Consider the following 27677-nt stretch of genomic DNA (forward strand, 5'->3'; position numbering starts at 1 on the left):
TGTGATTTTTCTTAGAAGAGGGCATTGAATTTATGTCCCCCCATGTCAGAGACAGGAAAAGAGGGAGAGAGCCATGCTTTTTGCTGACCACTCTGGGCACATGGCTCTGTGCAGCTATGGCTGCTGACCAGGGAAGGTCAAGGTTCAGTGACTCCAGTTACATCAACAGGCAGGAACCACTCCCTCGCTGCCACTCCGAGGGCTGAACCCACTTCTGGTCTGTGCTCCTGTACATCTGGCCCATTTTTCACTGAAGCAAATCTAACTGCTCTTACTCCCTGCAACAACTTGCTAACTTGTTTCCTGGCCTCTGGCCTGGCCCCATCTAATCCATTCCCCTCTGCAGCCAGCATGCCCTTTGTGACAGATCCGACCCCATCCCTTCTTCACTTCAAATCAGCCAATGGTTCCCACTGCCTCGGGGTAATTTCTAGAATTTTCATCTTAGCTGACAGCCCTTGTGTGATCACTGGGCCTGCTCACATGCAGTGTCACTCCATTGCTCTTTCTGGCTTCAGAAATCTCTTTCAATCCCCCCAGTGTAGGCTTCTTTCTTGCCCTTAAGCCTTCCTCCTACAAAGCTTAGAAGGTTCTTCCTTCCCTACCTGTCTTCACACTTCTAATTCCTACTTACACTTTCTGTCAACCTAGAGATACATCCTGCAGGAAACCTTCCCTCTGATCGGGGCCTCCCACAGGACTTTGTATTTCCCCTAACAGTACTTGACCTGGGCCCTGCTGATCTGTGTGTGTATCTGGGCTGCTCAATAAGCTCTAAGCTTCATGGGAGTAGGGGCTGAGCTTGCCTGTTGACCCTTGTAGCTGGGAGAAATGACTGGGCACACAGTAGGTGGTCAGTGACTACTTTGCTGACTGAGTGAATGCAGCAAAGCATGCTTACGGGAACAGAAGCCCAGGGTACTCACACCTCTGGAGGTGGGAGGGAACTCTAAACTGCACTCACCGTTACATGTGCAGCGCACGTTCCTGTAGAAACGCGGGCACACAAAGCTGATGCGAGCTGTGCTGTAGGTCATGAGTGCGTGGGAATCCAGCGACAAGCCCTGCTCGCAGTGCTGCTCCTGACAGTCCAGCCCTGAGCAGTTCTTCTCCAGGATGGCAGAGATGCGCATGACGTTCTCCAGGTGTCTCCTGGTGTTGGACAGCTTCTGGATCAGGTAGGCTGGCTTGTAGAACTCACTGCTGTGCATCTCCACGGCAAACAGCATGTCCAACTGGTTGGTGCCCGTGACGGGCTGGATGCTGATGATGTGCAGGTTGTCCTGCTTCTGGGTGAGGACGGCAGCCCGCAGGGTGCGCCGGAACCCATGCATGTGCAGCCCCACGAAGTCCTCGGGGGACACGTTCTCAAAGCGGATGGTGACTGTGTTCTGCAGCATCTCGTGCACCAGCTGCTCCACGTGCACAACCACATCAATGGGCACCTGGAAGCGGCCGTCACTCACAGACACATTCAGGATGTACTTGCCACTGTCCAGGCCTCCCAGGGCGATGATTTTCCCATCGTGACTGTTGACTTTAAACAAGCTCTTCTGCTCTGATTTTAGGGCAAACGTGAGCACATCATACATGTCTTGATCTGTGGCATGGATCTTCCCAATGACCCCACCAGGAAAGTCATCCTCCATGGTGACAATGAAAATTTCCAGGGGGATGGCTGTGGGCTTGTGGATACTTTCCTCGATGACCCTCACGCGGATGTAAGAGAGAGAAACTTGCTGAGGTTTGCCTGAGTCTTTTGCCTACAACAGCCAAGTTGGGGAAAGGCAAGAACTAAGAAAAAATCTTAATAATTAAAAAAAAAAAGAACAAAACTCAGATAGAAGACATCTGTTCCTTTAATCACATTTGCTTCTTCCTCTATCCCCTGCCATTATTCTGCAAAATGCTGAAGATGTGCATTTAAGTTAGAAGAGTGATTTATCATCTCCAGTCCCCATGTGTACACTCTGTTATGGACAATAAAATGTGTCAACACAATAAAGCCTTTGGGGGTGAATAGGGAAGGCGGATAGAGGGTGCTACGAGATCCAACGTATCCACAGCAGGCTGGCCTGGCTTTACTTTTGGACAGAAGCCACAGGGGACCCTCAGAAAGTAACATGTCCACTTGGAAGAGAAATCTTTGTTCTTTTCAGACCCCTTCCTTTTGACTGGACCAGAGAGCAACTTTCAACACATTTAAGAAATAACATTCTTTAACTGGGAATTACATGATATTAAGATTTAGAGTAAAAAATGGTACACCAAAGGGAAAAACAGGTAGTCTAGGAAAAACCTTTCTGTTTTCCTTATTTATGTAAGAATTGACAGAGCCACCACTGACAACAGATTTTTACTCAGTACCTGCCATGCACAATATTGTAGGGCTTCAGAGAAGGGCAGACTCCCATGGGCTGGGTCCCCCGGGGCAGGTGTTTGAAGATGTGGGGCTACACTGCAGGCCAGGTGGGATCTGGACAGATGTGTCCTTGGAAGGCAGGTAAAAGCAGGGGCTCAGGCCTCATACAGCCCTGATTTCCAGTCCTGGCTCTGCCACTCACTATATGTCTGGCCATGAATAAATTACTTAACTTCTCTGAGCTTCTAGTTTTGTATCTTTAATAATGAGTAAAACAGTGGTTTTACCTCACAGGATTCTTATATTGTGAGGATTGAGAGCCGAGGTGGTTGCAAAGTGCTTAACAGAGGCCTGATCCACAGAAGTACTATGTGAAAGTTAACGTGAGTGCTGCTACTTCTATGATTACCGTTACCACATGCTTAATTTGATGGACAGGTGAGGTTGAATTTGAAGTCAAACCATGGAATATTTCAAAGGAAGGTAAGAGTTTGGACTTTAGAGGCCAGAGGTTGCCTATTCAAATGTCAGAGGCCAGAAAGATGAGGGGAAGGCATAAAGCCACTGAATGTAAGGTGACAGACGAGTTGGGCCTGTGGTCTGAAAAAGACTGAAGAGTCGAGTCTGCTCAAGAAGAAATTAGGCAGACCTAAATCCAAATCTGAAAGAGTCTGGGGCCGGAATTCAGCCTGCAGGCCACAAGTTTTCAAGCACTGGGGAGCCACAAATGGTTTTACCTTAGGGCAGGGCTTTTAGCTTAGCTTATACCTTTTCCGTAAAAGGCTAGATAAGAAATAGTTTAGGCTTTGGGGGTTATATGATGTCTATAAACTACTCACCAGTGGTTTCAGCATGGAAGCTGCCACAGGGTATATGTATCTGTATGGGGAAGGCTGTGTTCCAATTAAGCTTTATTCATAAACACAGGCTGAGGGCAGGATGTGGTCCAGGGATGGTAGTTTGCTAACCCCTGTTTTAGGGGATTGACATAATCAACGGGGATGATTAATCTGGGAGGGGTGAGGGAGGTGTAAGAAAAGAGTAAGGCTGAAGCCAGAGGAGTCACCCGGGAGGCTCCTGTAACATGAGTACAGGGAGATAGAGGATCAAGTAGGCAAGGACAAAGGATACGTAACTGCCCTGACAGGGTCCGGGTGAAGGCAGAAACTCAGCGCTCGGTGGTAGTTCAATGTAAGGGACTAGAAGTGGGAAGATCTCCCTGGTGTTTCCAAAGTATGTGATGTGAAGTCAGCTCTCTCACAGGCGGAGAGGGCATGCAAAGCACCGTCCTGGCTTCTGTGAGCGAGCACTGGAAACCCCTTCTTGCCCTGGTAGGAGGTGCCCCTGTACTGTGGTGTAAAACTACTTACATGACACAAGGGGGAGTGGGTGAATGGAAGCATCTGTCGACATGCTCTGGGCCAAAAGTCATTTAGTTTGTAAGATTTCATGGAGCAGGGCAAGCCATACCTTACCAGAAGAGATGATGTACACAATTGAATGCCATACAGTTATGAAGAATTCCTGTTGTTGCTATTGCCACCATTAATAATGACTTCAGGTGCCCTCCGGGAACTTTCTGGCATGCTCTCATTTCCTGCTCCTACCCATACCCTTTCCATTCCTGCCACTTTGAGCCATTTCATTTTACACAGGCCTCTGACCTGGAGGTAGCAGAAATCTTGAGCAGCCACTGCCATCTGGGTGCTCGGTCCCCTCCTGCCTCACTAGGAAAGCTTACTAAGCAGAGCCCTCGACTGAAGCTGAGGCTATGCTACGACTTAGTCCCAGTAGGACAAAGACAGGTTGCTTTGATCAGTGATTGTCTCTGTGGGTCCATTAGAACCCCGGGAATTTTTAGAATGCAGATTTAGGCCCAGGGACTGGCTGCTCCTGCACAGCCCTAAAGGAAATGTCCCTCCTGAACAACGATGCTTCCTTTCCTTCCTGTTCAATTTCACACAAGGAGACCGCTTTTATTGGTGTGAAATTGAATTTGAGATTAAAAGAGGAATATTTCTGCACGCTCATGAATTATGTTGACTTGCTCCACAAAGAAAAACCAACCAACGGGCCCAGAAACAAGCAGAGGAGAAAGCTGGCCGGAGGCGGGCAGGGAACGAGGCCGCACCTGGACACACAGCACGTATTCCGGGGAGCCCGTGTGCTGGAAGACCACGGCCGAGCGCAGGATCCCGCGAGAGTCCAAGAGGAAGTCCTCCTCTTCATTTCCCGACAGGATAGAGAACGAGAAGGGAGGCCCGTTGTGAAAGGAGTCTCTGTCTGTCACCACCAGCTGCAAAATGCTGGTGCCGACTGGCTTATTTTCCTGCATAAAAGAGTATATTGAAAAGGAAGATAAAATTACACCTCTGTTAACATTTAAAAAACCCATCATTACTGGCTGAGGGTGCTGTGCTAGAAGACAGGGCTTCTCGCAGAGAGGACTCCCTGGGATATTATCTTGTCTTCTGAAAAAATGCTTGGCTGCCACCCCACAACTGCCCTGTGAGCCAGTGAGCACAGGGGAAGCACACGAGGACTTTGCTTGGAAGGCATCTGTGGCTTCCATGGACGGTGCCAGCTCCGCCTTGTCTTTGATGGGCTGGAAATGTCCTGCATCCACCTGAGCAGCTTTGGGGGTACAGGATGCTCACCGGTCTCTGTGGCTATCCTGGATATCCTTTCAGGCCAAGAAAACACCAACCCATTGGGATGGGAAAGCACTTTCTCACACTTGTCCCAACACACTTGTTCTGAGGCCCAACACCGTGACACAACATCACAACATCAATTTTTTTTGGGGACATCCTGGCACCTTCCCCATAAATATACACAGGCTTATGCCAGGTGGAGAATGGGGATTTACTCCCCCGCCCTCCCTGAACAGTTTTGCCATGTTTCTTAAGGAGAAGAGAAGGGGATAAGGTATTTCCCAACTTGAGAATGAAGAGAAAGGACATCCTTCACTTCATGAGCGTTTTTGGACGCCCTGATGTTATTAAGCAAGTGTTCGTTCCCAGAACCTCTCTGCGTTTTCCCCAGAATGGCAACACAAAGGCTCTCCGCCACTCCCTCCTGGGACGGAGGTTCTCCTTACGGTGGAAACGCCAACTTGAATTCCTCTGTAGCGCAAGCTCTGGTTTCCCCGCCCCACGCGGTTTGGACTTCAGCGTCACAACAGCCTGGGCCTGAAGTCCGTCTCATTAGTTTAGGTCTCCTGATGACATCGACTCAGGATAAAGTGAGTTTGGGTGACAGAGATGAAGACAGTGCTACACTGCCGATTGGAGGCAAGCCATGCATGGGACAGGCTTGCTAGTTTTATGTGCTGGAATTAGTCTTATGAAAACCATGTGTTGGGAAAAGGGAGGGACACTTTTTGAAGGAGAAAGAGAAAACGACCTCAAAGCCCTCTCCTTTTGATCCTTCTCTCAAGAGGCCTTTCGGCCACCAAGAACTAGACACCGTCTGTCTCAGGAATCTGTTTTGGACTCTCCTCAGCCCAGTGGAGATTTACTATTTCACCCTGACAGCATACTCAGCACCACGCAAAACGGAAGATTTATTGATTTGATTGCTCACTCCTATACAGGCCATTTCCCTCCCAGAAGAGAGAGAGAGAGAGAGAGAGAGAGAGAGAGAGAGACAGAGAGAGACAGAGAGAGACAGAGAGAGAATGTGTGCCCTAGGGGTCACCGTCTGAGAAAGAAAGGTGGACAATAACACGGGCAGGACCCGGAGCTGCCGAGGGGCGCTAGGGTCATGCTCACGGGCTGGGGTTCTTGGCTCTTTCACGCTGACTTCCTGCTGTGCATGTGAAAACGGCCTGTCTAGCTGATCGATGTGTGTCATAAAACTGAACGTTGAGTCGGCAAAGCCTGTTTTGTTTTGGTACGAGCACACAGAGGTGGTGAGAGCCAGAGCGCCACAGTGGGTGACATCTGGAGAAGAGCCGTCTGAGAGAAATGGAGGAAGGCGCAGCCCCCGGGTGAAGCTCTGTGGAAGCAGGAGAGCGAGAAGAATGCACAGCTGCTGGAGGAAGCCTCCGAGGGGAGCGGAAAACCAAAATACCCCCAGTGAAGGCATTGGATTTCGCTGACAAAGGGACAGGAATGAAGCAGAGAGCCGCTTGCTGTGTGACCGCCTCTCAGTCTGACCGCTGGCCCGCTCAGCGGTGAGGTAGGAGCCGGCTATGGACGGCCAGACTCAAAAGTCTTGCAAATCATTCCGTAGGGGCCCCTCAAGACCTGGCTCACTCTCATCTTACCTTCTACCTGCAAAGCCCCGGGAACCCATGGGGTGTGATTCTGAGGCTAAACTGGATCAGGCAAGAGCAATTAATTCTCTAGAATATGTGTGATCCTCCTGCCCCCCGAGGACATGTATATCAATCCCTGTCCCCTCTAAGTACTCCACAATGATGGTATTCCTGGGCTGGATTCCCCAATTCTCCTGAAATTGGGCTTCCAGTTTCTAGAAATACTGGGAGGAGGAGGTAGCTTGGTGGTGCCTACTACCGTGCTCATGAACTCTCCTTTGAATAAAAAAATAGAGGGGAAAAAGAGTTGTTCTCTCTGATAGCAGAGAGCAGCAGTAAGTTACTCCATCCTGCTGGTGGATTTTAAAGAGCAGGGGCATTTAACGGGCTAGACAAACTGCCTATGGAAGACTGATTTCAAAGAGTAGCAGCTCTATCTCGATGCCCAGTCTCCCTTTGACAGATGAGATGGTTTGCATCTGTCTCCCTCCCCTGCCAGAATAGCAGAGTGGCTTATGGGCAGCCTGTCACTGTGGAAAGAAAAGAGCTGTTGCAGAAGACAGACCCGAGTTCAAGTCTTGCTTCCACCACTTGCCCGCTGTATGACTTTGGGTGGGCACCCAATCCTCCAGTCCTTAGCTCCTTCACTGTCCAATGGGGGCTGACCCACACCCCAAATCATGGGGGTGTGCCGGGGGCAGATGGTGCATATAAGGCACCTGACCCCTGAAAGAACCCCACCAGTGAGAGCACTTACCAACGTTTATTAATCAGTTGCAGTAGAAGAATCAGGCTCTTTTCATACCAACCCTATGATGGGATGAGTTGATATTAGGTAAAAACGGTAACACACCACAAGGAGTAAACCACAGCACAGGAAGACGGCTGAGTGCATCAGGACAAGTGTCTGTCAGACTGGGTTTGCTCACCTGAATCACAGCGGTGTAGTTAGCAGGTGTAAAGAGTGGGCTGTTGTCATTCACATCAGAAATATCAATGTTGACAGTGGCAGTTGATGACATCGTGGGAATGCCACTGTCTGCTGCCTGGACCAGCAGGGAGTATCCAGACACCTGCCAGAGCACGAAGGGTGGACAGTAAAGAAATGCAGCGCCTCCTTCCTGATGTGTGCACAGAGTTGCTGCAGGCTCTGCTGTACTTTGCTGAAGACCCACGAGCTTCACTTTGGTCCTCTAGACCAGGGTCTCTCAACCTAGGCACCCATGTGGGGCCAGCACAATCCTTTGTTGGGGGGCTGCTCTGTGCACTGTAGGATCGTCAGCATCAGCCCTGGTTTCTACCCACCAGAAACCAGTACCACCCACCTCCTGCCCATTTGTGGCAACCCCCACCAATATCTCCAAACATGGCCAGATGTCCCCTGGGAGGCACAACTGCCCCTGGTTAGACCCACAACCCTCGGCCTTTGTTCCAAACTAAGTGCTGTCCCCGTCCATCTGCCTTATTGATCAGTTCTGATACTTCGGGAGGTAGGGGACGTATCACCCAGGGCGCTCCTCCAGCTTTTCAGCACCACCACTGTGACATCTTCTTCCATATCTAATTTCACTTTGAAGATACATGTTTTTGGTCAAAAAGACAATGTTTAGCAACTTAGTTTAACCTTGAACAGGGGAATTTTCTGGATCATTCTTTCTGACTTAGATCCCTTCAGGTGATCCTTTTGTATCTGCTCACCTAGGGCAACAGCTGCTTATGAAACCAGGACCACCGGATCCTAACACTGAAAGCAATTTTTTTTCCCTCTTTGCTCTAGAAAGAACCAAAATTCAAAACATCTAGAAGACACATATTTGCTTTTTCTTTCAAACATCTATAACTAAGAACTGTCAGCATCTCTTGGCAGAGAATTCTTTCAAAAGTCTAATCCAAATACACTGTGCTGCATTTTAGCCCATTCCTGGTTACTCCCGTTATTTTGGGTGGAGACTGTTCTACACTCATGGCACCTGTGCCTGATTCCAGTGAAGGGATGGGTGTGGATGGGAAGGGGGCTGGCTTAAACTAGCTTACCCGTTCCCGGTCTAATTTCTTCTTAACTTTCACAAGTCCCAAGACAGGATCCACAGCAAATTCGTTGTCCCGATCTCCATTCACAATGGAAAAATGAATCTGTCCGTTGGGCTGGCTGTCTGCATCTTCTGCTATTAGCTTCCCGGGACACAGCAAAACAAAGGAAAAGCATGACATGAGACAGAGAAAAGGGTTACTCACAGTGCCCCGGGTCTGTGCAAATGGGCAGAGCTCTGATGTTCCCTCAGGTACTATGGTCGCCAAGGTCAGTGGTCATGTCCCCTGGAAGGGAGGGTGGTTCAGCTCAAGGAGGAAAGTGCCACCCGTGGGGCTGCTGTTTCACTTGTGCTAATTTTTACCTGCCTACAGCCTGATGCTGGTTAGGCCTGATATTTTTCAGGCCTTGAGCCAGTAAGGACTGAGCCAACACTAAGTGACAGGGATGCCTTATGATCCTTTCCCAATTCTGCAGAACACGGGTCTCTGCCACTGAGCCAGGTGCTCGTTAAACCTGTGCATTTCCACATTAAGGAGACCAAGAAAATTCCCTTCCCCTCATAGCAAACACACTGCCCCATTGGTGATGTTGGAATTGATATGTATGAAAACATTTTGATAACATCCAGGAAGGACAGAGGGAAGTCTGCCTTTGATGTTTTCAATTAGCAATAATTGCACCTCAGATAAACCTCATTGGCTATGATACTGCCACTATGCAAAGCTAGTCTGCCTTTGATATGTATAGAAGGCACACCTACCACCTGGTGCTGCAGGAGCCGGAGAACAGGGTGGCCGGAAGGGACCTGCCCAACCTAGGAATGGTGAGGATGGTAAGGCTGGAACTCAGTTTCCAAAACGTAATAATTAATTCTAAGAGAACCTGCATTCTCCTAGTGCATGGCTTGTTCTTACTGGTATTGAGAAAAAATCTTCCAGAAAGAGGTTCTCTAAGAGTGGCCAATCAATCTTAAGCCTGCTTCCATAGTTGCCTCACTCTGTGTGTGTGTGCGTGTGCGCATGCATGTGCACACACAAGGGGTTGGGGAAGGATTTTATTCTACCCTTAACCACAAAATAACTTATCATTTATTTAAGATCACAAATTAGTAGGAGCTCTTATTAGAAATTCACTCCATTACCTATTTTGTTTTCTCAAACAACATACAGTCTTGGGAGAAAAGTGATTATTGGTCACTTACAGCTTGATATAAATGAATTTATTAGACCCTTTCGAATATGCAAGCTGGAGAAGTTGAAGGACTGGTGCCTAACTAGAGCTCCTGGGGACAAAAGAACTCTGAAAGGAGAGAATTCCAGATAGACCTTGCTCACTTTGTCACCCTGTTGAGGATTATTAATCCTATACATCTGAACCCCCCACTGGCACCTACCGAAATAACAGAGTCTCCGACCAATGCATCCTCACTTATAACAGCACTGTAGACATCTTGGCTGAACTTGGGGGGGTTGTCATTCACATCTGTGAGGTTGATGCTGACAGTGGTCACAGCGCTGAGAGCTGGGGTGCCCCCGTCTTTGGCTTCCACCACCAGGTAAAACTTTTTGCATAGTTCATAGTCCAGGACTTCAGAGACAGAAATACCCCCTTTGAGGAAAAATGGAGAGCTTTAGATATGGTGGAAAAATCACTGTTCAGCAGTTCCATAAACATGATAACATCTGTAACACCATCTCCAGCCAGGAATTTTAGATATTCAGGCATTTGTTTATTAAATACCCTGGTAAAAGCATCCCAGGTGTGATTACTGCTGTCAGTTAAAACATGGCTATCCATCAGACATAACACTGAAGAAATTAAGTCTATCTGTCTCTGCAATAGTTCCTGAACTTTGCCTGAAAATCCCGGGCATTACTCACCCATATGTAACTAGGAAGTAGGGGTAGGGACAAGTATTCCCAATGAGTGTCTCTTGGTGATTCCTCAGACAGACTTGAGAATGAGCCTTGCTGTATGGATGCAGTTTGTGGAATAAGTGAAGGTTCCTGTGGCCAGGATTCTCATCTGGCCCTGGTTGGTTAGCTCACTACACACGTGTGGGCAATGTGTTGTTATTGACTCTATACAAAGAGCTCTGTCCAGTGCTCTGGGCAACATGGTGGCACGGCTGCAAGGCTGCAGAAGAGCAGAGCAGGGGCTGAGGTGGTGGCAGCTCTGAGGACAGAGGCCCAAAGGACAGCTGTGGGGGAAGAGGGGCCCAGAGGCAGTGACTGGCTTGCTGTGTTCAGACTCGCTCTGAGTGAATGGGATTCTGCCACAATCACAATCTGAGTGATTGACCTGCCACAGTGGAAATAAAGTTTGGTATAACCCTTTCAGCCCAAGAATGTTCTACTGTCATTTCTTTGGTCACATTGAATCCATAGTGAACTTGCCCGGGGCTGAAACCCATTGGCAAGACAGGTTGTATGATACCACCCTCTGTCAGCAGACTTAACTGAATTAGCCACTAAGGTGTCTTGCCAAATTATAATGTGCTTATCCGAAACTATTATGACCCAAATTGGGCAAAGGTGTCAGAAGTCTCAAGGTATAATGACATAATGGAAAAGAAAATACCTGGGAATCAGTGGCCAAATAGGAAATATGAGTCTATGGTCCACAACTCCAGAACAGAGACAACACCCAGGTTGCAGTTATTTAAATGAAGCAAGCAGAACAGGTGCAGGCAGCTGGCTGGGTGCCACCCAGAGGAGGCGCTCTGTGAGCTACTTCCCTCCCATCCAGCTCCCAATCCTGCATTCCGCACTTGGCCGCTGGTCATTGTACTGCCTACAAGTGGTTCTCAAGTGCATGTACCTGTCTCCCACTTGGAAAATAATTATTGGACCAATGGGACTCTGTCACATCCCTTCAAATTTCCAAACAGGCAACTTTCCTAGCTGTTAAGGCTGCCTTTCTACTCAGGTGAGAAACAGAACTCATACCTTTAACAAGAGCCTCTTCCTCCCCATAATTAACTTTTCTTAGCAATCATCATCTTTAGTGCTTTATTTTGCATCCCAGTCTCGTTATCCAGTGCCAGATTTAAACAGTACTTAACCATTTCCCCATGGTGTTCATACACAATGGCCATAACTATACAGGCTAAGACTAACTCACATTTAAATGAGGAAATTCCCCATACATTTTAATTTGAAGTAATGACCTTAATAAACAGAGTTACTGCTGGGAGAAGCTGCTAATACAATTCCTCTGTCAATATTTCTATCTTCCTAAACTTAAGGGCAGAGAGTATGTCTCCCTTGTTTTTTGCACCCCCCCCAACCCCCTATGCCCCAGCACAGCAGTGCTGTATAGAGGTTAGAGTGTGTACTATAGAGTGAGAAGATCCGAGTTCACATCCTGGATCTCCCGCTTACTCACAGTGGGCATTGGAGAAATCATTTAACCTCTCTGAAGCTGCTCTTCTCATATGGAGAATGTGAGAAATAACTAATGATTAAATTCAGAACCTGGCGTACTCACAAGGCTAAATAAACATTGGTGTTTATAGTAGCTTTCTTGAGTGTTAACTGGACTATGCGAAGGGGAGTGAACCTCCCTCGCCCCCTTGCTCAGCAAGTGCATCCTTGAGTGAGTGATGAGGGAATCATGCCCAGTGGCCGGGAGGTGCTAGAGTCTCAGCTTTCTCATCTGAATACTAGGGCTGCTTTGCCTATTCATAGATTAGCTAAACAAATGAGAATAGCCACGGAAAGTGCTTTGAAAATATTATTAGAAACACTATGAAAATACAAGGGTGAATATGTTTACATCTCAAAAAACATCCAAACCTGTTTTCTGAATTACCATTTTTAAACAGGCCCCTAACAGTGCCCTTAATACTCCCTAATGAAGAGAAAGGCCTAGGGTTCCTCTTTTTGTTCTCCTGTTTTCTTCCTAGACCTTTTTTCCCCAGGAGACAGATGTCACACCCAGCGTATGACAGGGTGTCCTGAAAAGAAACAACACCACTCCCACCAGGACTGATGGGAACTGAATGCAGTGTCAGGTCCAGCTGACAGGGGTGCTGGGCTGAGACGCCGGCAGGTCCCGTGCAGACCACTTTCCAATGTCTGTCTTGCTGGGTGACCAGACAGTGGCAGCCTGAGTGTGCGTGTGGACAGTGGCAAGTGGCTGCTCATCTCCAGGGGCACTTCCAAACACAGAAACATATTATCCAAGAAAAAACAAGCATGCAGACGAACAGCAGGAAAGAGAGAAAAACAAACAAACCCTTTTGTGCTCCGTATGCAAATACTACTTGCTCTCCTCACCTAGGAACCATATTACCACCCCCAAGCCTGCCTGTGAGAAATCTGGGAGCCAACCTGGGGGTCCAGAATTTGCGGAAGGTGTCCACAGCTCGGGACTTACAATGAAGCAGGGGCATCGTGAGCCACAGAGTGTCACAGGCACCCTGGGGGCTGCATGCAGGCCCTGCTCTGAGACTTGTTTCTATTATGAGGGAGGCAGGAGGAGGCAAAGAGCCCACCCAGGAGGGCACTGGAGAGGTAAGAGAAGTAGAATATACTGAAGCTTGAATTCTAAGGAGGGTGCTGTTTACCCACCTGTCTTTGGGTTGATTCTAAATTTCCCTTGCTCATTCCCGGACCGGATGAGGTATGTAATCTCAGCATTTGTGCCGATATCTTTGCTGGTGGCAAAGACAGCAAGGACCTGGGTGCCAGGGGAGGTGTCCTCAGGCACTGTCACCAGGTAGTCTCTCCTCTCAAACATAGGTGGGTTGTCATTAATGTCCAGGACAGTGATGGTGACGGTGGCAAGAGAGGACAGAGCCCGTCCTGGGCTCTGGTCGGCAGCCTGCACGCTGATGTTGTAGGAGGACTGCTGTTCTCGGTCCAGCGGCTGCTCCAGGACAATGATGCCAGAAGAGCCGTCAATGGAGAAGAAGCCATCGGCTGAGCTGGCGAGGGAGTACACGACCTTCCTGTTGATGCCTGCGGGGAGGGGAGAATGGGAGCACAGAACATAGCGTGATGCTCTGCATGAGAATGTTACGGCTTTGTTGGCTTGCAAAGAGCCACCCAACGGAGAACAGTAATTAGAGAAACTAACACATTTGACCCAACAGAAATGTGAAAAATATACAACTGAATTCAACATTAAGAAACAGAAAAAATCGGTAACAAATTTTATAAGTAATCGGTTATTCTTAATGTATTAAATATCTCCACACATCTTTAAGGAAAACTCTAAGCTGCCTGAAGATGGGTAAAGACAGGCCACCAAAAGAGAAATATGAAATAACCAGTTAATTACTTCAACAAATATTTATCTGGAATCTATCCGGTGCTATTCTAGGTGCCAGAGAGTCTGGCAATGGAGAAGACTCAAGCATTATTCCCTGGGCAAATTTTTACATTCTAGTAGGAGTAAACAAGAAATTAATAATAACAAAGAATCAGTGAGATAAATGACATGCTAAGGGGTAAAAAAGGGAGAGAAATAATGCCATAACAGGGGATCAGGGGTGCTGCAGGGAGAGGAAGTTGGGGAGATGGAGGGAAGGGTGCTAATGGTGAATAAGGTAATCAAGAAAGGCCTTGATGTTTGAGTAAAAACCCTAAGGAAGGGAGGGCCTGCAGCTACCAACATGAGGGAGGAATACTCCGGGCAGAGGGACCCACAGGGCAGAGGCCCTGAAGGGGGCCACCTGGAGGGCTTGAGGAGCACTGCGGGGAAGACCACTGTGACTGCAGTCAAGGAAAGAAGCATTAGGTGAGATCAGGGTGACAGTGTTTGGGAGCAGATCGTGTGGTGTCGTGGTAGCGGGGTGGGAAGACACTGCAGGCTCTGGGGCACACAGTCCTGTGGTGTGACTTAGATTTTAACAGGAGCACACAGGCTGTTGGTGGTAAATAAAGAGCAGAAAGAGAGGAAGCAGAGCGGCTGGCCAACTCTCACAGGAAAACAGGCATGCGGAACAGGGTGGTGGTGATGGAAGTGGTGAGAAGTGGTCGGGTTCCAAGTCTACTCTGAACACATGGACGGTGAGTGCAGAGGGGGTCCTGGATGTGTTCTGAACTTGGAGGTGGTGAGAAGAGATTGGTTTCTGACCGTGGATCTGGTAGGATATGGGATGTGAGAGAAAGAGAAGATCCCAAGATGACTCGAAGATTTTGGCTGAAAAGAGGGAGCTGCCATCAGCTGAGATGCATGCAGAGCGCTGTGCGAGGGCTAGGATTTGGATGACAGGTCAGGGACCCTGTTTTAGGCAGATTAGGATTGAGATGGGCATTTTATCTTGAAGTGGAGGTTCAAGTAGGAAGTTAGTATGGGAGCCTGGAGATCAGAGGAGAGGTCCCAGCTGGAGCTATACATCTGAAGGTCATCAGAGTTCACCTGGCATATGTTGCCATGAGAATGGATGAGGACATAAAGAGGAAGAATAAATCTGGTGACCAGTGAGCCTGGAGCACTCTATCAAAGAAGGAAGAAGCTTTGTCAGAAGGTCATCTCCAGCTCTATGATTTAAAGGAATGTACTTAGTTACCAAGATACCATTTTACCATAATACATATTAAAGCTAACATGTATCAACCAGGAAATCTCCACTAACAGCAAACAAATTAGTCAAGGATTATTGGATTGACTTCTGGTTCTGAAGACTGATTTCATCAGAGGAGCTCAGTACTTCAGCATGGTTTGTGCACCTTGAATTCACTAGGAATTAACATATATAAGAAGCAAAATGCAATAAGTTCATAGGCTGGAAAAACATCATTTTGATTCTAAATGACCTTACTGAAGGCAGTCATTAGTCAGGGGTCTAGCTGTGACAACCACCTAGAAATCTCTTCTGTGAATCATGGGTCCCTAGAATATAAGCTCTCGGAAGGGTGGGCCGAAACCCGTTTTGTTTTCTATTATGAACACCTCAACAAGGGACATTTGGCAGTCATAAGAGTTAAATGTATTTACCCCTCCCCCCAACATAGAATTTCCCTTAAGCCAAAATTCCCAGCAAACCAATAAAGTCATATATCTGGAGAGAATGACATAAATTGCATTATGTGGCTTTAACCAAAAGGTCAACACTGAGAGCTAGCTCTTGTTTGCATTCCAGAGAGTCCATTTTTTTCCAAAGTTTCATCATTTACTTTTATTTCTCCTTCAAAACAACCACCCTGTGACATATAAACATCAACCTCTGATTTTATTGGTGCTGGGGTTAAAAACAAGAAGGCTTTCCTCTTTCCTTGCTGCCCCTTGAAATAAGGCCCCAGAGCAGAGCTTTTAGGGAGAGCTTCTGGCTATTTTTGAAGTGGCGGCAAGATTAAATTCTTCAACATAAATCCCTGGGGTGAACATGCAGAGTGGAAGGTGATCAGGCTTGTACCTGAAAAACAGTAACCCTGCCTGGGTGTCAGAGGGGGTCGCATGCCCCAGAAGCTGCCTTGATTGATTCGATGGTCTCAGGACACCTCCCAACGTGTGCATTTATGGAAACACATCAGCGATCAGCATAAACACACCAAATCGGTTGCAAACCATGCGCATTCCCTGTAGGTTGGACTGCCACCCTCAGCCCACGAAATGCCACTCTTTCCAACAGTAAGAGGGGGCAGGAAATTCACACAGGGTTTTGGTCTGAGCATCTGCTGACAACAGCAAAAGCCACCTTGCTGACACCAAAACCAGGGGCTGATTTCTACATAGGTGCAAGCTGTGGAGTCCCATTTTCCTAGGCTATTTGCTCAATCCCCTTTAGGGTTTCTCGAGATCTGCTCCTGGACATGCTTCCTCTTCAGGCCTGCAGATCATTTAGGAAGAAGGTAATTCTGCCTCACTGTTCTGAAAGCCACGGTGCTTCCACCAGCAGAGCTTGGAGAGGCAGAGGGTGCACTTGCACATGGCCTCTCCCTGGGACCAAGGCCGGAGGAAGGGTGCTTTCACGGCTGTCTGTTTCCTTCACTGGGACAGACAGCTGAAATCTAATTAAAAATATCCCCTGTGCTCTGGTCTGCAGTTTTCTCTTCCCTTCCCGTCCTACTCAGAGGCTCTGCTCAGATCCCCTGAGCAGGAGATGCTGTGTTCTTGGAGATTCCTGCTCAGCGGGCTAGCTCTGCTGTTGAAGTGCTGCATTTACGAGGCTGATATTAATCAGCCCCACAAAGACCACGGCTCCCCTCTGGGCAGATTCTGTTCATTTAAACTTGGTGACAGGGCTTTTCTGCTTTACCACAGCAGAAAACCATCCCCTCCCCACTGAGTTGCTGACCCAACTCCCTCCAGCCCCCACCTCCCCATACATTCTGCTTCTGACACTATCTTGAGCATTTGCACCAGGAGGAACTGGGAGATTTATTGTTTCCCTCTCCTGTTACCAATCAGACTGATTTGAAAGCAAGAGCAGAAAAGGGGGAGAAAAAAAACCCAAACCAATAAGCCTGATAAATGGCATCACTTATGATTTGGTAGCTCTAGGAAAAGGGCAGGATAAATTTTTGGAATGTATTAAAATTCCAATTTAGACACAAGTGCAATGATCTCAGTGATTTCTAGAAATAAAGTCAGATGCGTAAGTGCCAATCTGGAGACGGTACTTTTGTTGTGGCATTTGGGTCTTTGCTGTGTTGCCAGGCGATGTGTGTTATCTGTGTTAAATGAACGCGGGTCATGTCACTAAAAGGGAAACTTTCTATGCAAGGGTGTATGATAAATGCCATCCTTCAAATCACCCTCCCTTTGCTACACACCCGGCAGAAAAAAGGAACCTGAGTAGAAGACTTGTTTGCTAATTGGTCTCATGTTCTTACTGCACGTCACAATGTGTTATATTAAGGTATAACATTAATCCATCATTTTGCATCTGTGTTTTTAAGTATGTAATTCTCGTCTCCAATTTGTGTCTAATTTAATGAGGACAGAGCTACTTAGCTTCTTAAAATGCTGAAATGACAGGCTACCAAGAGAAGTATGACTTTCATTGCAAGTGAAGTTCCTGCAGGTTAATGGTAGCAAATGGAACAGGCAGGCCTTCAGAGGATTAAGATCAAGTAAAAAGAGAATGATTAAAATCTCTGTTGGCTCAAAGGAAGTAATAGGTAGTGGCACTTTGTGGAGTGACGTTGGACTACCAAAATAGCACATAAAAATTCCCAGGAGGGAAGGCTGTGGAGTTGTGGGGTGGGTTGCCAAGGGTATTCAGATTCTCTCCCTTAGAAGGTCTCTAAATGGAGGCTAAGTTCCTCTCAATTCAGCCACATGGAAAGATGGACTTTTTAATGGCAGGAGCTGCATGTAAAAGTCAAAGTTTCCAATGCTTTAAGGTGAAGGCCATGGGGTCCATTCCTGGAAGATAGGAGATCTTTCTTCTAGTCCCTGGTCTGTCCAAAGTATATGACTGTTCTTGGACAAGTCACTTTAAACACTGGATCTCAGGTTTCTTCATTTTTAAAATGACAGAACTGAGGTCAGTTGAGGTCTAAGATGATCTTCCAGCATTGTGCTTCATTTCCAAGTTAAACCAATGGAGCGAGTTCCGTTTATATTTCCAAAGCACTGCTCTCCCCACCCCCTACAGCTGCTCATTAAGTTGCCAGACCTGGGCATAAGTGGGCCGCCTCGCCAAAGGGGAAGTGCAAATTAAGCCTGATCATGACGTGCTATTGGAATCTTCTGGATGGGGAGAAAGCTCAACACAGATTATACTGCTCAGAGGTCACACACACAGCTTACAGCAAGGCTTTCGCAGCTCAGTAAGAAATAATGCCAGCTCCTAGGATCGTCCCAGGGATCTAACCCAGGGCCAGAACTCGCTTTCTATCTGATATTGTTGCAGGGGTTAGGATCAGCACCCGAACTGGACGGTGAACAGGCCAGCACAGAGATGTTTTTAACCTGGTCTTGAGAAAATGTTCTCCCCCTTCCTCCTAAGCTTAAGGAATCTACAGGAGCTCTGTTTTGCTTGCTTTAGGGTTTTATGCTGGCAGCTGCTTTGACCCTGTCTGGGCAAGCCTTTTTCTGTGATAGTCACCCTATACGCTCCAGCAAATGTACAGCAGCTGGCCCGCAGGGGGCACACGGAACACGTGGGCTGTAGAAAATTAATGTAAACTGGTTTTCATAAAGGGACTGAATTCATATGGAATAGATACATGGGGAAGAAAAATTTATAAATAATCTCAATCATCATTCGCTAATAACACTTTTAATTGTGGTTCTAAGCACCTTTTTAAAAAATCAACTTTACTGATATATTGAGGTTTCATAATTCGTGTACAATAGCATGAACACATTTTAAGTGTCCAGCTCATAAATTCTGAAAACGTGTACATCCCCCTGGAACCACGGCCCTCATCATGATAATAGAACATTTCAATCTCCCCCTTAAAGTTCCGTCTTGTCCCACTGTAGTCAGTCCCGATCCCATGCTCCAGGCAATGTAGTAACTGGTTTTTGAACCCACACTTCTCCTGCCTTCATTAATTCCTATCCGTCAGTCCTTGAAATCCCACAAGCGCATTTAGATTTCACAGTCGTTATGATCCAGGCTTGGTGATTAAGGCACTCTTTTATCTAAGCTATAAGGATTATCCTTTGAAGAAAAACGATAAAGAAAGCTTTGGTTCTTGAGTATGTCCTTGTGTTCCCTTGTGACAGCCTTAACCTTAAAAGAGGGTAGTTATTACTTTTGAGAAGTGCCAGGATTCTGCTCTGTCACAGCAGATACCGGCTATGACCCTTCTATTTAATAAGGATTTGCCAAGTGCCACATGCTTGACCACTCAAGGCATTGTGTCCAGGGCAAGTGGAGCCCAAAAGACATGAGCCGTAACTGAAGGAGTTTACCAAGTTGACGAGGAATTACTTAAAACAGAATTAGAGTTTCCTGCATGTCTCTGGCCCCGTTTCCCTTACCCCTTAGAATCCGAGACACCCTCTTCAATGTCTCATGGGCAGGTCCCGCGGGCAGGTGACGTTCCCATCCTTTCTCGACTGGACCACTGCAAGAGACTCCTAACTGCAAACTGCCTCAGATGCCCCTCCTGGCCAAGCCTAACCAGTGTTAAGTTCTTAAAACTCTGGCTCCAGTCAGGCCTCAGCTGCTCAAGATTGTAACCAACTTCTCATCTCTTACATTCAGAAGTAAAAATGAGTGAGAGTGGCTTTCCGGTCTCTCACCGTCTGCCCCAGCCCACCTTTTCAGGGCGCTCTCCTGCCCAACTTCCATCATGTACTGTCTACTCCAGCTACTCCTGAGCACACCGTGCACATTTATACTTCCAGGCCTTTGCTCATGCTTTTCCTTCTACTCAGTATGTTCTTTTTCCCTTCTTCCCTTGTCAAAATCTGACATATTCTTTGCAGAGTCTCCTCTGGGACAACTTCCTTAATTTCCCCAGTCACACCCTTCTGTTTTCTCTTACCATTATTTTTGCATCATTATTAGTTACACTTACACTCTCTCTCCCACTATATTACTATATCTTTTAGTCAGAGGGACTGTGTCTTACTAGCTTTGTACCCTAGTACTGACCACAAGGCTGGGCACACAGAGAATAATGAACATTGAACGGGAGAAGAAAAAAACTAGGGACCAACCCAAGTGCATGAGCATGTGAATGCACTAAGTGTAGGTGATATACATATGCCTGCTGCAAAAACAAGTGTTAAAAGAATTGAAGAAACTCAAAAGGATGCAACACAGAGAAGTCAGGAATATTTAATATTAAAAATGTACATAAAACATTCAGAGATATATAAAAACTATGGCTAGATAGATATTTGCATTTGCAAAATAAAAACTGGTAACTACCCAACTTCCCAAGAATGAGGACTGGCTGAATACATCATAGTATACTCATATCACAGAATACTATATATATCGTCATATAAAAGTGCCAAAGAATGCATACAGTGACATGGAAATATGTTTGCAAGCCAGTGAATAAAGGAGGTTACCAAAAAATGTCATTTATGAATCCACGTTTGTAACGAAAAAAGGCAAAAGGGACTCCTATCAAATGGCAACAGAGGGTAGCATTGACTTGTTTTTTCCTTTTTGCCTATCTTTCTAGATTTTACACAGCAGACACAGATCATGTTTGTAAAAAGTGAAACAACTAGTATGAAAATCAAGTACATGGAAAGTAATTCTTTAATACCAATTTTGGAGAGCAAATTTCCATGTTGTTTTCCCAGTCACTTGAATTCTCAACATACATACCATTTGAAATAACTGTAGAAAAAGATACTTACCTATTGTATAAGGAATCTTTTTCTGAATATTTCTATTGCTCATTTTAGTTTGTGCTCAGAGAGTCACTAAGTTTACTTAGAAAATTATTTTTTTGTCAAAGGTCTCAAGGTATTTCAAGGGATACATTTTAAAACTATTTGTTACACTTAAGCTATAGAAGAAAATGGCTAAGCCTAAAATTCTTTTCTCATTGTCTGTGGGAGGCAAGTAAAATCCCATTACAGTGAAAGAGCTCAAACTGACCGCTCTTTTCCATCTTTAAAATATTCTTTCAGATGATTTGGAATAAAACAGAAAGTTACCGTGAGGTGCATGAAATTGTAATTACTTTTCAAGTTAGACTTTTAAATAGATTCTCTAATTACTTCTGTTTTAACTGCCTCTTAAAAGGTTTTCACTGGGTGATGACTGACCCTAGCACATTCTCATGGGCAAAATACCAATTCTGAGGGTCAGTAGTCCTGTGGCTTTTTGAATTGTCAAAAAAAATGATTGGAGATAGCACCAAGCAGAGACAGGGAGATCCTCAATAAACCATAAACTTCCTGGGGCTCACCAATTGGGCTGGCTATCCTTCTAGATTTTACACAGCACCAGTGTCATGCTTATGAGGTTCTATGCAAGTTACAGATGCCAGGCCCCTTGTTTAGAAAATGTTGAGAAGTCAGTACAGCGATAGCAGAGCATTAAACCAACATGCAGCCCTTTCAAGGAAAGGGCCCTGCGCCATTGCAGTCTGCACACCAATAAAGCTGACCCCATTGGTAAATGAGAGCATCTTCTGTGATATACCAAAGGCCACAACTCAGCTTGGTATAAACTCTTTAACCACTTATGGTTTGGAGCTTTGTTAAGCCAAGGATAGTCAAGTATAAGTAAATTAATTAATTAAGCACTCAAAACTCTATCTCTATTGGTGCATAGAACTTCCATGCCAGACTGCTACCCAAAAATAATACTAAAAATGTTTCTTAAGTGGGTTATTAAGTATGAACACTGCATTGATTTCATTCATTCATCCAATAAATACTCAGATGACTTCTGCCCATAGAGCAGGCATCAGGGATGCAAAGAATAGGTCACCGTACCTAGGCCCTCAAACGCCTTCCATTTTTCAGGAAAGAAACGTACATAGATGGTTGGAGATGGGTGGCCAAGGGAAGCTTCCCAGAGAAGAAAAGAACTGAATGGAATCATGAAGGAAAGAAAGGAGTTGTCAGGAGCACCAACGTGGAAAAGTAACAGGAAGAAAGGGTATTTCCTGTGATGTGAGCACATGTGAAGTTAGGAGTGACAACACTGCAGGTGTGCTCAGACTAGGGTAAAGGGTTCAGTGTAGCTAAACAGTAAGTTTAGAATGGCAGGAGCTGAAGCTGTTTTCAGAGCCACTAGCCAAATGGCACATGATTATAGTCACACTGACCCAAAAACTGGGCACAAGTTAATGGGTAAATCAACAGACAGAGAAGAAGGAAGATTGGAAGGAGTGAGATGGAGAGGGTGTGCGAGTGGGAGGCCTTCTGTGGTGGGAGGACTTAGTCCTGGAGCTCCCCTCAGATGATGGACAATGTAATCGTGCCTGTCGTGAGGTGACACGATGGCATGCATCCGGTGGCAAAGCTGGTGAGCACACTCCCACTGAGCCTCAACATACCCTGCAGAGGCCTGAAGCCAAAGCGGGAGGTCCTCGGATTCCACACAAAAGGCGGAGGGGAAGGTGCAGACTCCCTCGGGCTCCCTAGCACTGTCTTAAACCATCCTCCGCATGGCTGGGTGCTGGATCAGGATCGACCCAACGGCGAGCTAAGATGCCTGCTACTGACCTGTGGCATCTACGGATGAGGCAGCGTGCGAATGGGTGAGCTTGTGGGAATGACTGCTACGATCAGCTGTTAGGAATCAGAACTCCCTGCCCATGGGTGATTGTGTTGAACCATTTCATTAAGAAATCCCTTTCTGAAAGCAATGAGCTGCTTTCTTTGACAACTAGCATTTTGACCCCCTGCTTGGAAGAAATTGGGGCTTTAAGAAGAGTAATAATATCAACATATATGTGCCACATGCAAAGACCCCTGAACCAGGCAGGGCATCACAGTCCACCAGGGAAAAAACAGACACGCTGAGCCCATCCAGACTTTCTGAATCAGAGTTCGGAGATGGAGCCTTTGCCTCTTCGTATGTTTTTGCCTGTTTATTTTTAAAAGCTCCCAAGGGGACTCTGATGCACAGCTAGGCTGATAACGAGCTGGTCTGATTTTTGTACATTATTTTATATTTGCTGCTGTGTCCTGGAATTCAGAACGGGATGGTTCATGGGGCACTAATCGGCTGCAGGATCCTATTATCTTGGACAGAGAGGGTCACTTTATATTCCCAAATTAAGCCCTTGTGGCAGAAAGGCATTCACATTATCTCCAGTGGACCTGGGGGGGCGAATCTCCAGCCTATGGGGATTCTGATGCAAGGGAGCCCAGGTGACGTGGGTGAAAGCTGCTGGGAGAAGGAATCCACATATGCACTAGACATGACATTGGGGAATTTACTCAGAATGTCTATCTTAGTTCTTCCAACAACGTGGCAGTTCAACAGACATGAATTGAGCTCATACTAGGTTGCTGGCCACTGGCCAGCGCTGGCAACCAAGGCAAACAGGCTGGTAGCCCAGCCCTCCAGGAGCTCATGGAGGAAGTGAAGTTCAGAGATGTTGGGGAATTTATTTAAGGTCAGACAGTTAGTAATGCTTGGAAGTAGGATATTCAATTGGGTCTCATCCCAAAGCCACTGTATGATGTCACTTCCCAAAATGACAGGGAAATGTGACACAGAGGTGATGGGGTGTCTGATGTGCCATGTAGCCGAATGTACTGTGGAAGATGTGCTGATGCCAAACAAGGTGAAGATTCAGAGAGGGGTTACAGGGCCCTGAAGCCCTTTACTCAGGACCACTGTTCATTTAACAGATGCCTTGCGAGGAGCCACTTAACCTTTTTGAACCTCAGTTTCTCCACCTGCAGATGAGTGCTAAGATCTGTCGTGCCGTAGCATGATTACATGTGTGAGTGTTTGGGGCTCTCTGGAGAAAGGTTTCAAGCATAAAATCGTGGCTTTTTGATATTTACAACAGACAAGGGGCCTCAGGCACAACGTGCTCCAGAGAATGGCTCATGTCTCTCTATCTTGAGGGGGATTTAATTTTTATGGACATTTTAAGAGTCCCTCCACCACCTTCAAATATTTAATACTTCAGAGGAAAGCAGTTTTGGGGAGGAAAAACCAAAAACGAAAACATGTTATATCACTGACCAAGGGAGCTTAGAGGTAACAATCTAAGGTAGTAGGAAAGACATAGAATTCATGATACTTAAGAGTAGACAGGCTGAAATCAGAACCTAATCCCTCTTGAAACACCTTCACGTAGAAATTACTAGAGTATAGAAAAGAGCACTGGACTGAGGTGTCAGGATACCCTCCCTCGAGATCCAGCTCTGCCACTAAGGAGGTCAGCTTGGGTAGATTTTTCCTCTGAGCCTTTGTCTCTTTTTCAGAAAAAGAAGGGACTTGACTGGGTTTGTCTCAGGGCCTTTCCGGTGTAACATCCCAAGATCTAGAGGACGACGATTCACAGAGGAGGTGGGCCTAGTGCCCCAGGGAAAATCCACGAATCCCCAAGAGCAGCAATAAGGACAGCCAAGGGCTGTTATGCCATCACTCACCCCTTGCTCATGTCAAGGCTGCCACGTTCCCAACTTGGCTGAACTGTCTCTTCGAGGGTGGGCTCTGTTTTGATTGCCACTGACCTGCACAGGAGCCCTTCTTCCTTACAGAGTGGAGGCTGTGGAGGGATAACAGCTATGGTAGGGCATTCCTAAGCATACATGGGTAGAATCCAGGATGCCCGTGAACTTGCATTAGTGTGTTTTCTATTGCTTCATGCCAAATTAACCCAGAACTTCAGAGCATAAAATTATAATAGTATATATAGTATCTCATGGTCTCTGAGGGGCAGGAATCCAGGCACAGCTTAGCTGGCTGCCTGTGGCTCAAGGTTTCTCATGAGGTTTCAGTCAAGCTCTTGGGTGGGGCTGCAGTGTCATCTGAAGACTCAAATGGGTGTGGGCCCACTTTGAAGTTCACTTATGTAGTTGGTAGGCCCTCACCAGGTGGGCTTCCCACAGGGCTGCCTCACAGTATTGTGGCTCCCTTCCCCAGATGAATGATTCAAGAGAGAGAGGCACAGAGTGCTCTGTGATGAATTGTGTCCCCTCAACAATTCTTATATTGAAGCCCTAACTCCAATGTGACTGTACTTGGAGACAGGGCTTTTAGGAGTTACTAACATCAAATGAAGTCATAAGGATATGGTCTCGATCTGGTAAGACTGGTGGGCTATCAGAAGAAGACAAGAGAGAGCTCTTTATCTGTCCACCACACACACCGAGGAAGGGCCATGTGAGCACGTGGTGAGAAGGTGGCTACCTACACCCAGGAACTCAACCGCACCAAAAACTGACCATGCTGGCACCCTGAGCTTGGACGTGCAGCTTCCAGAACTGTAAGAAAATTAAGTTCTGTTGTTTAAGCCTCTCATTCTACAGCATTTTGTTTTGTCAGCTCAAGCAGAGTGACACAGACAGCATACCTAAGGTGGTAGCCTGTCTTTTTGTAATCTAATCTCAGAAATGATACTACCACTTCTGCCATAGTCTATTCATCACCGTCGAGTAAGTCCAGCCCACTCTCAGAAAGAGAAGTGTGAAAACCAGGAGATGTAGGTCACTGGAAGTCATCTTAGTGGCTGCCTACATACAACAGAAGGGGAAAAATTTACATCTATATTATCATTAGCCTCTAACTGGATTTAACATCATGTTCAATTATAAATGTAGGCAATAGATCCCTATAGTAAGAACAGCACCTGTGATTTTTGTAACCAGTAAAAATCACAGCTATTTTCAGATTATTTTACAGTTGTTGCATGTGTCTCTGTTTATCGCTATTCCCTAAAACGGAAGTTACTAGATCTCCTGTGCTAGATCTTGTTATTTAATATTTTAAAGCAGAAACTCATATTACTATCCAACAACTTAAAATATTTGGGTACATCTACTTCATTTGTAACCTGTATTTTATTTTATGAATTATACAACATGATCCTGAGAAGGGATCTGTTGGTGTCACCAAACTGTCCAAGTACTTGTGACACAAAATGCTTAAGAATTCTTAAACCAGTGGCTCTCAAAGCACAGTCCTGGGAATGGGGGCATTGACATCCTTTGGGAATTACTCTGATATGCAAGTGATCAGGTCCCCTCCCAGACCCACTGAATCAGAAGCTGTGGGGGTGAGTCTAGCAATCCTTGCTTTAAGAAGCCGTCTAGGTGACCTTGCTGAGCACTACAGTTTGAGATCCACTCCTCTAGAGTCTCTTATTCAGAGTATACATTCCCAACAAGCTCATACTGTTGGTCCAGGGACCCCTTTTGAATCACTGCCCTTAACTAAAACATAGCTATTAGCTGGATATCTGTCAACCAACCCTCTTTTGGCCCTGCTACTAACAGTTTGTAGCTTGGGGCAAGTTCACCCCTCAGAGTTTACTCATATGTTTAATAGAACAACAACAAAAAAATATATGCCAAGCTGCTATGATTGTTGTGAAAGTGGAAATAATGTATCTAGAGTCTTTGCCACAGTGCCTGGCATGTAGTAGAAGCTCCAAAAGAAAACACTGTTGGCCATATTACGATTATTATCATTTAAAATCCTTGCTAGGCACAAATCTTGCCTTGGAGGGTTTAAGAGTAGTAGAGAAGAGGCATGCAAGCAGTTTCATGTCAGGATAATCCCAAGGGGGAGTGGGAGCTCAGAGCAGGGAGATCTAACTGCAAAGACAGCAAACATGGCCTTATGCAGTTCACGCCTTTCCATTCATGTGGGTGAGCCTCACACTCACTCTTCAAGGTTGGCAAAGCAAACATTACTACTGCATTCTAACATTATAGGAGAGGAAACTGAGTCTGAGAGAGGTCAATGACTGGCCCAAGGTCACACAGCTTGTACCCAGGACTGGACACTAGTCATCCATGGTTTTCCCCATGCTTATGTGGCTTCTTGATCAATGTGGTTACTAGGAGATGTTTCCCTGAGGGACACTTGGGGACATCCCCATGGCTTGATCTGCAGGGTCCAGAGGAAGCCAGGGGTGCTGGCTCAGCTGAGGCATGAGCCTACAAAGAAGATGTCTACTTGGGAAGACCTAAAAGGGAAAAATGGCAGGCTATGTGCATGCCTCCATGTGGGATACATGGATACAGCCAACTTGCCCTAAGTCCAGAAACTGTCCTTCTTTCCTGTCCCACATGCCCAGGTGCTGCTGAAGGCAGTGAAAAAAGATGCTGCAGAACTTACCTGCTCTGTCAGGTGTAGTTTTTTTTTTCCTTTTGCTTTTGGGCTCCTGTGCAAAGGTAATATTTTCAGCTAAGTTCTTCAGAGAGTACAAAAAAAAAGTTTATTTGTTTTCCTCCATGAGACCAGAAGGTAATGATGGAAGATATAAACTAAACACCATTACAAGGACCTCCATGAGGCCAGAGGGTAATGAGAGAAGATGTAAAATCTAACACCATCCCAAGGACTTGAACGTTTGCTTTGGCCAACAGTTGTGAAGCTACGTGAGAGCTCCGGGTGTAGACAAGCAGTTCTGATTCTTACAGACTGGTGTGAATGGCGGTCCCTTGGGTTTCATCCCAGCAAGATGCAGGAGATCGCTGACCAAGTCCTTTTCTGTCAC

At 46.3% G+C, this 27677-nt stretch overlaps 1 protein-coding gene and 1 pseudogene across 2 annotated transcripts in view; both read right to left on the reverse strand.

The window, feature by feature from the left end:
• FAT3 (FAT atypical cadherin 3) overlaps positions 1-27677 on the reverse strand; it is a 621620-nt gene that overhangs the window by 46355 nt on the left and 547588 nt on the right. For both annotated transcript variants that reach the window (XM_037011586.2, XM_073215899.1), the window contains exons 15-20: positions 13230-13619; positions 10049-10263; positions 8658-8795; positions 7553-7696; positions 4494-4691; positions 965-1763 (exon numbers count right to left, since the gene is read on the reverse strand). In XM_037011586.2, the coding sequence (XP_036867481.2) occupies positions 965-1763; positions 4494-4691; positions 7553-7696; positions 8658-8795; positions 10049-10263; positions 13230-13619 (1884 nt within the window). The remainder of the gene's footprint in view (positions 1-964; positions 1764-4493; positions 4692-7552; positions 7697-8657; positions 8796-10048; positions 10264-13229; positions 13620-27677) is intronic.
• Positions 9180-9380, reverse strand: LOC118971203 (U4 spliceosomal RNA; annotated as a pseudogene).

Source organism: Manis javanica, chromosome 11 (genome assembly GCF_040802235.1).
Source record: "Manis javanica isolate MJ-LG chromosome 11, MJ_LKY, whole genome shotgun sequence".
Lineage (NCBI taxonomy): Eukaryota > Metazoa > Chordata > Mammalia > Pholidota > Manidae > Manis > Manis javanica.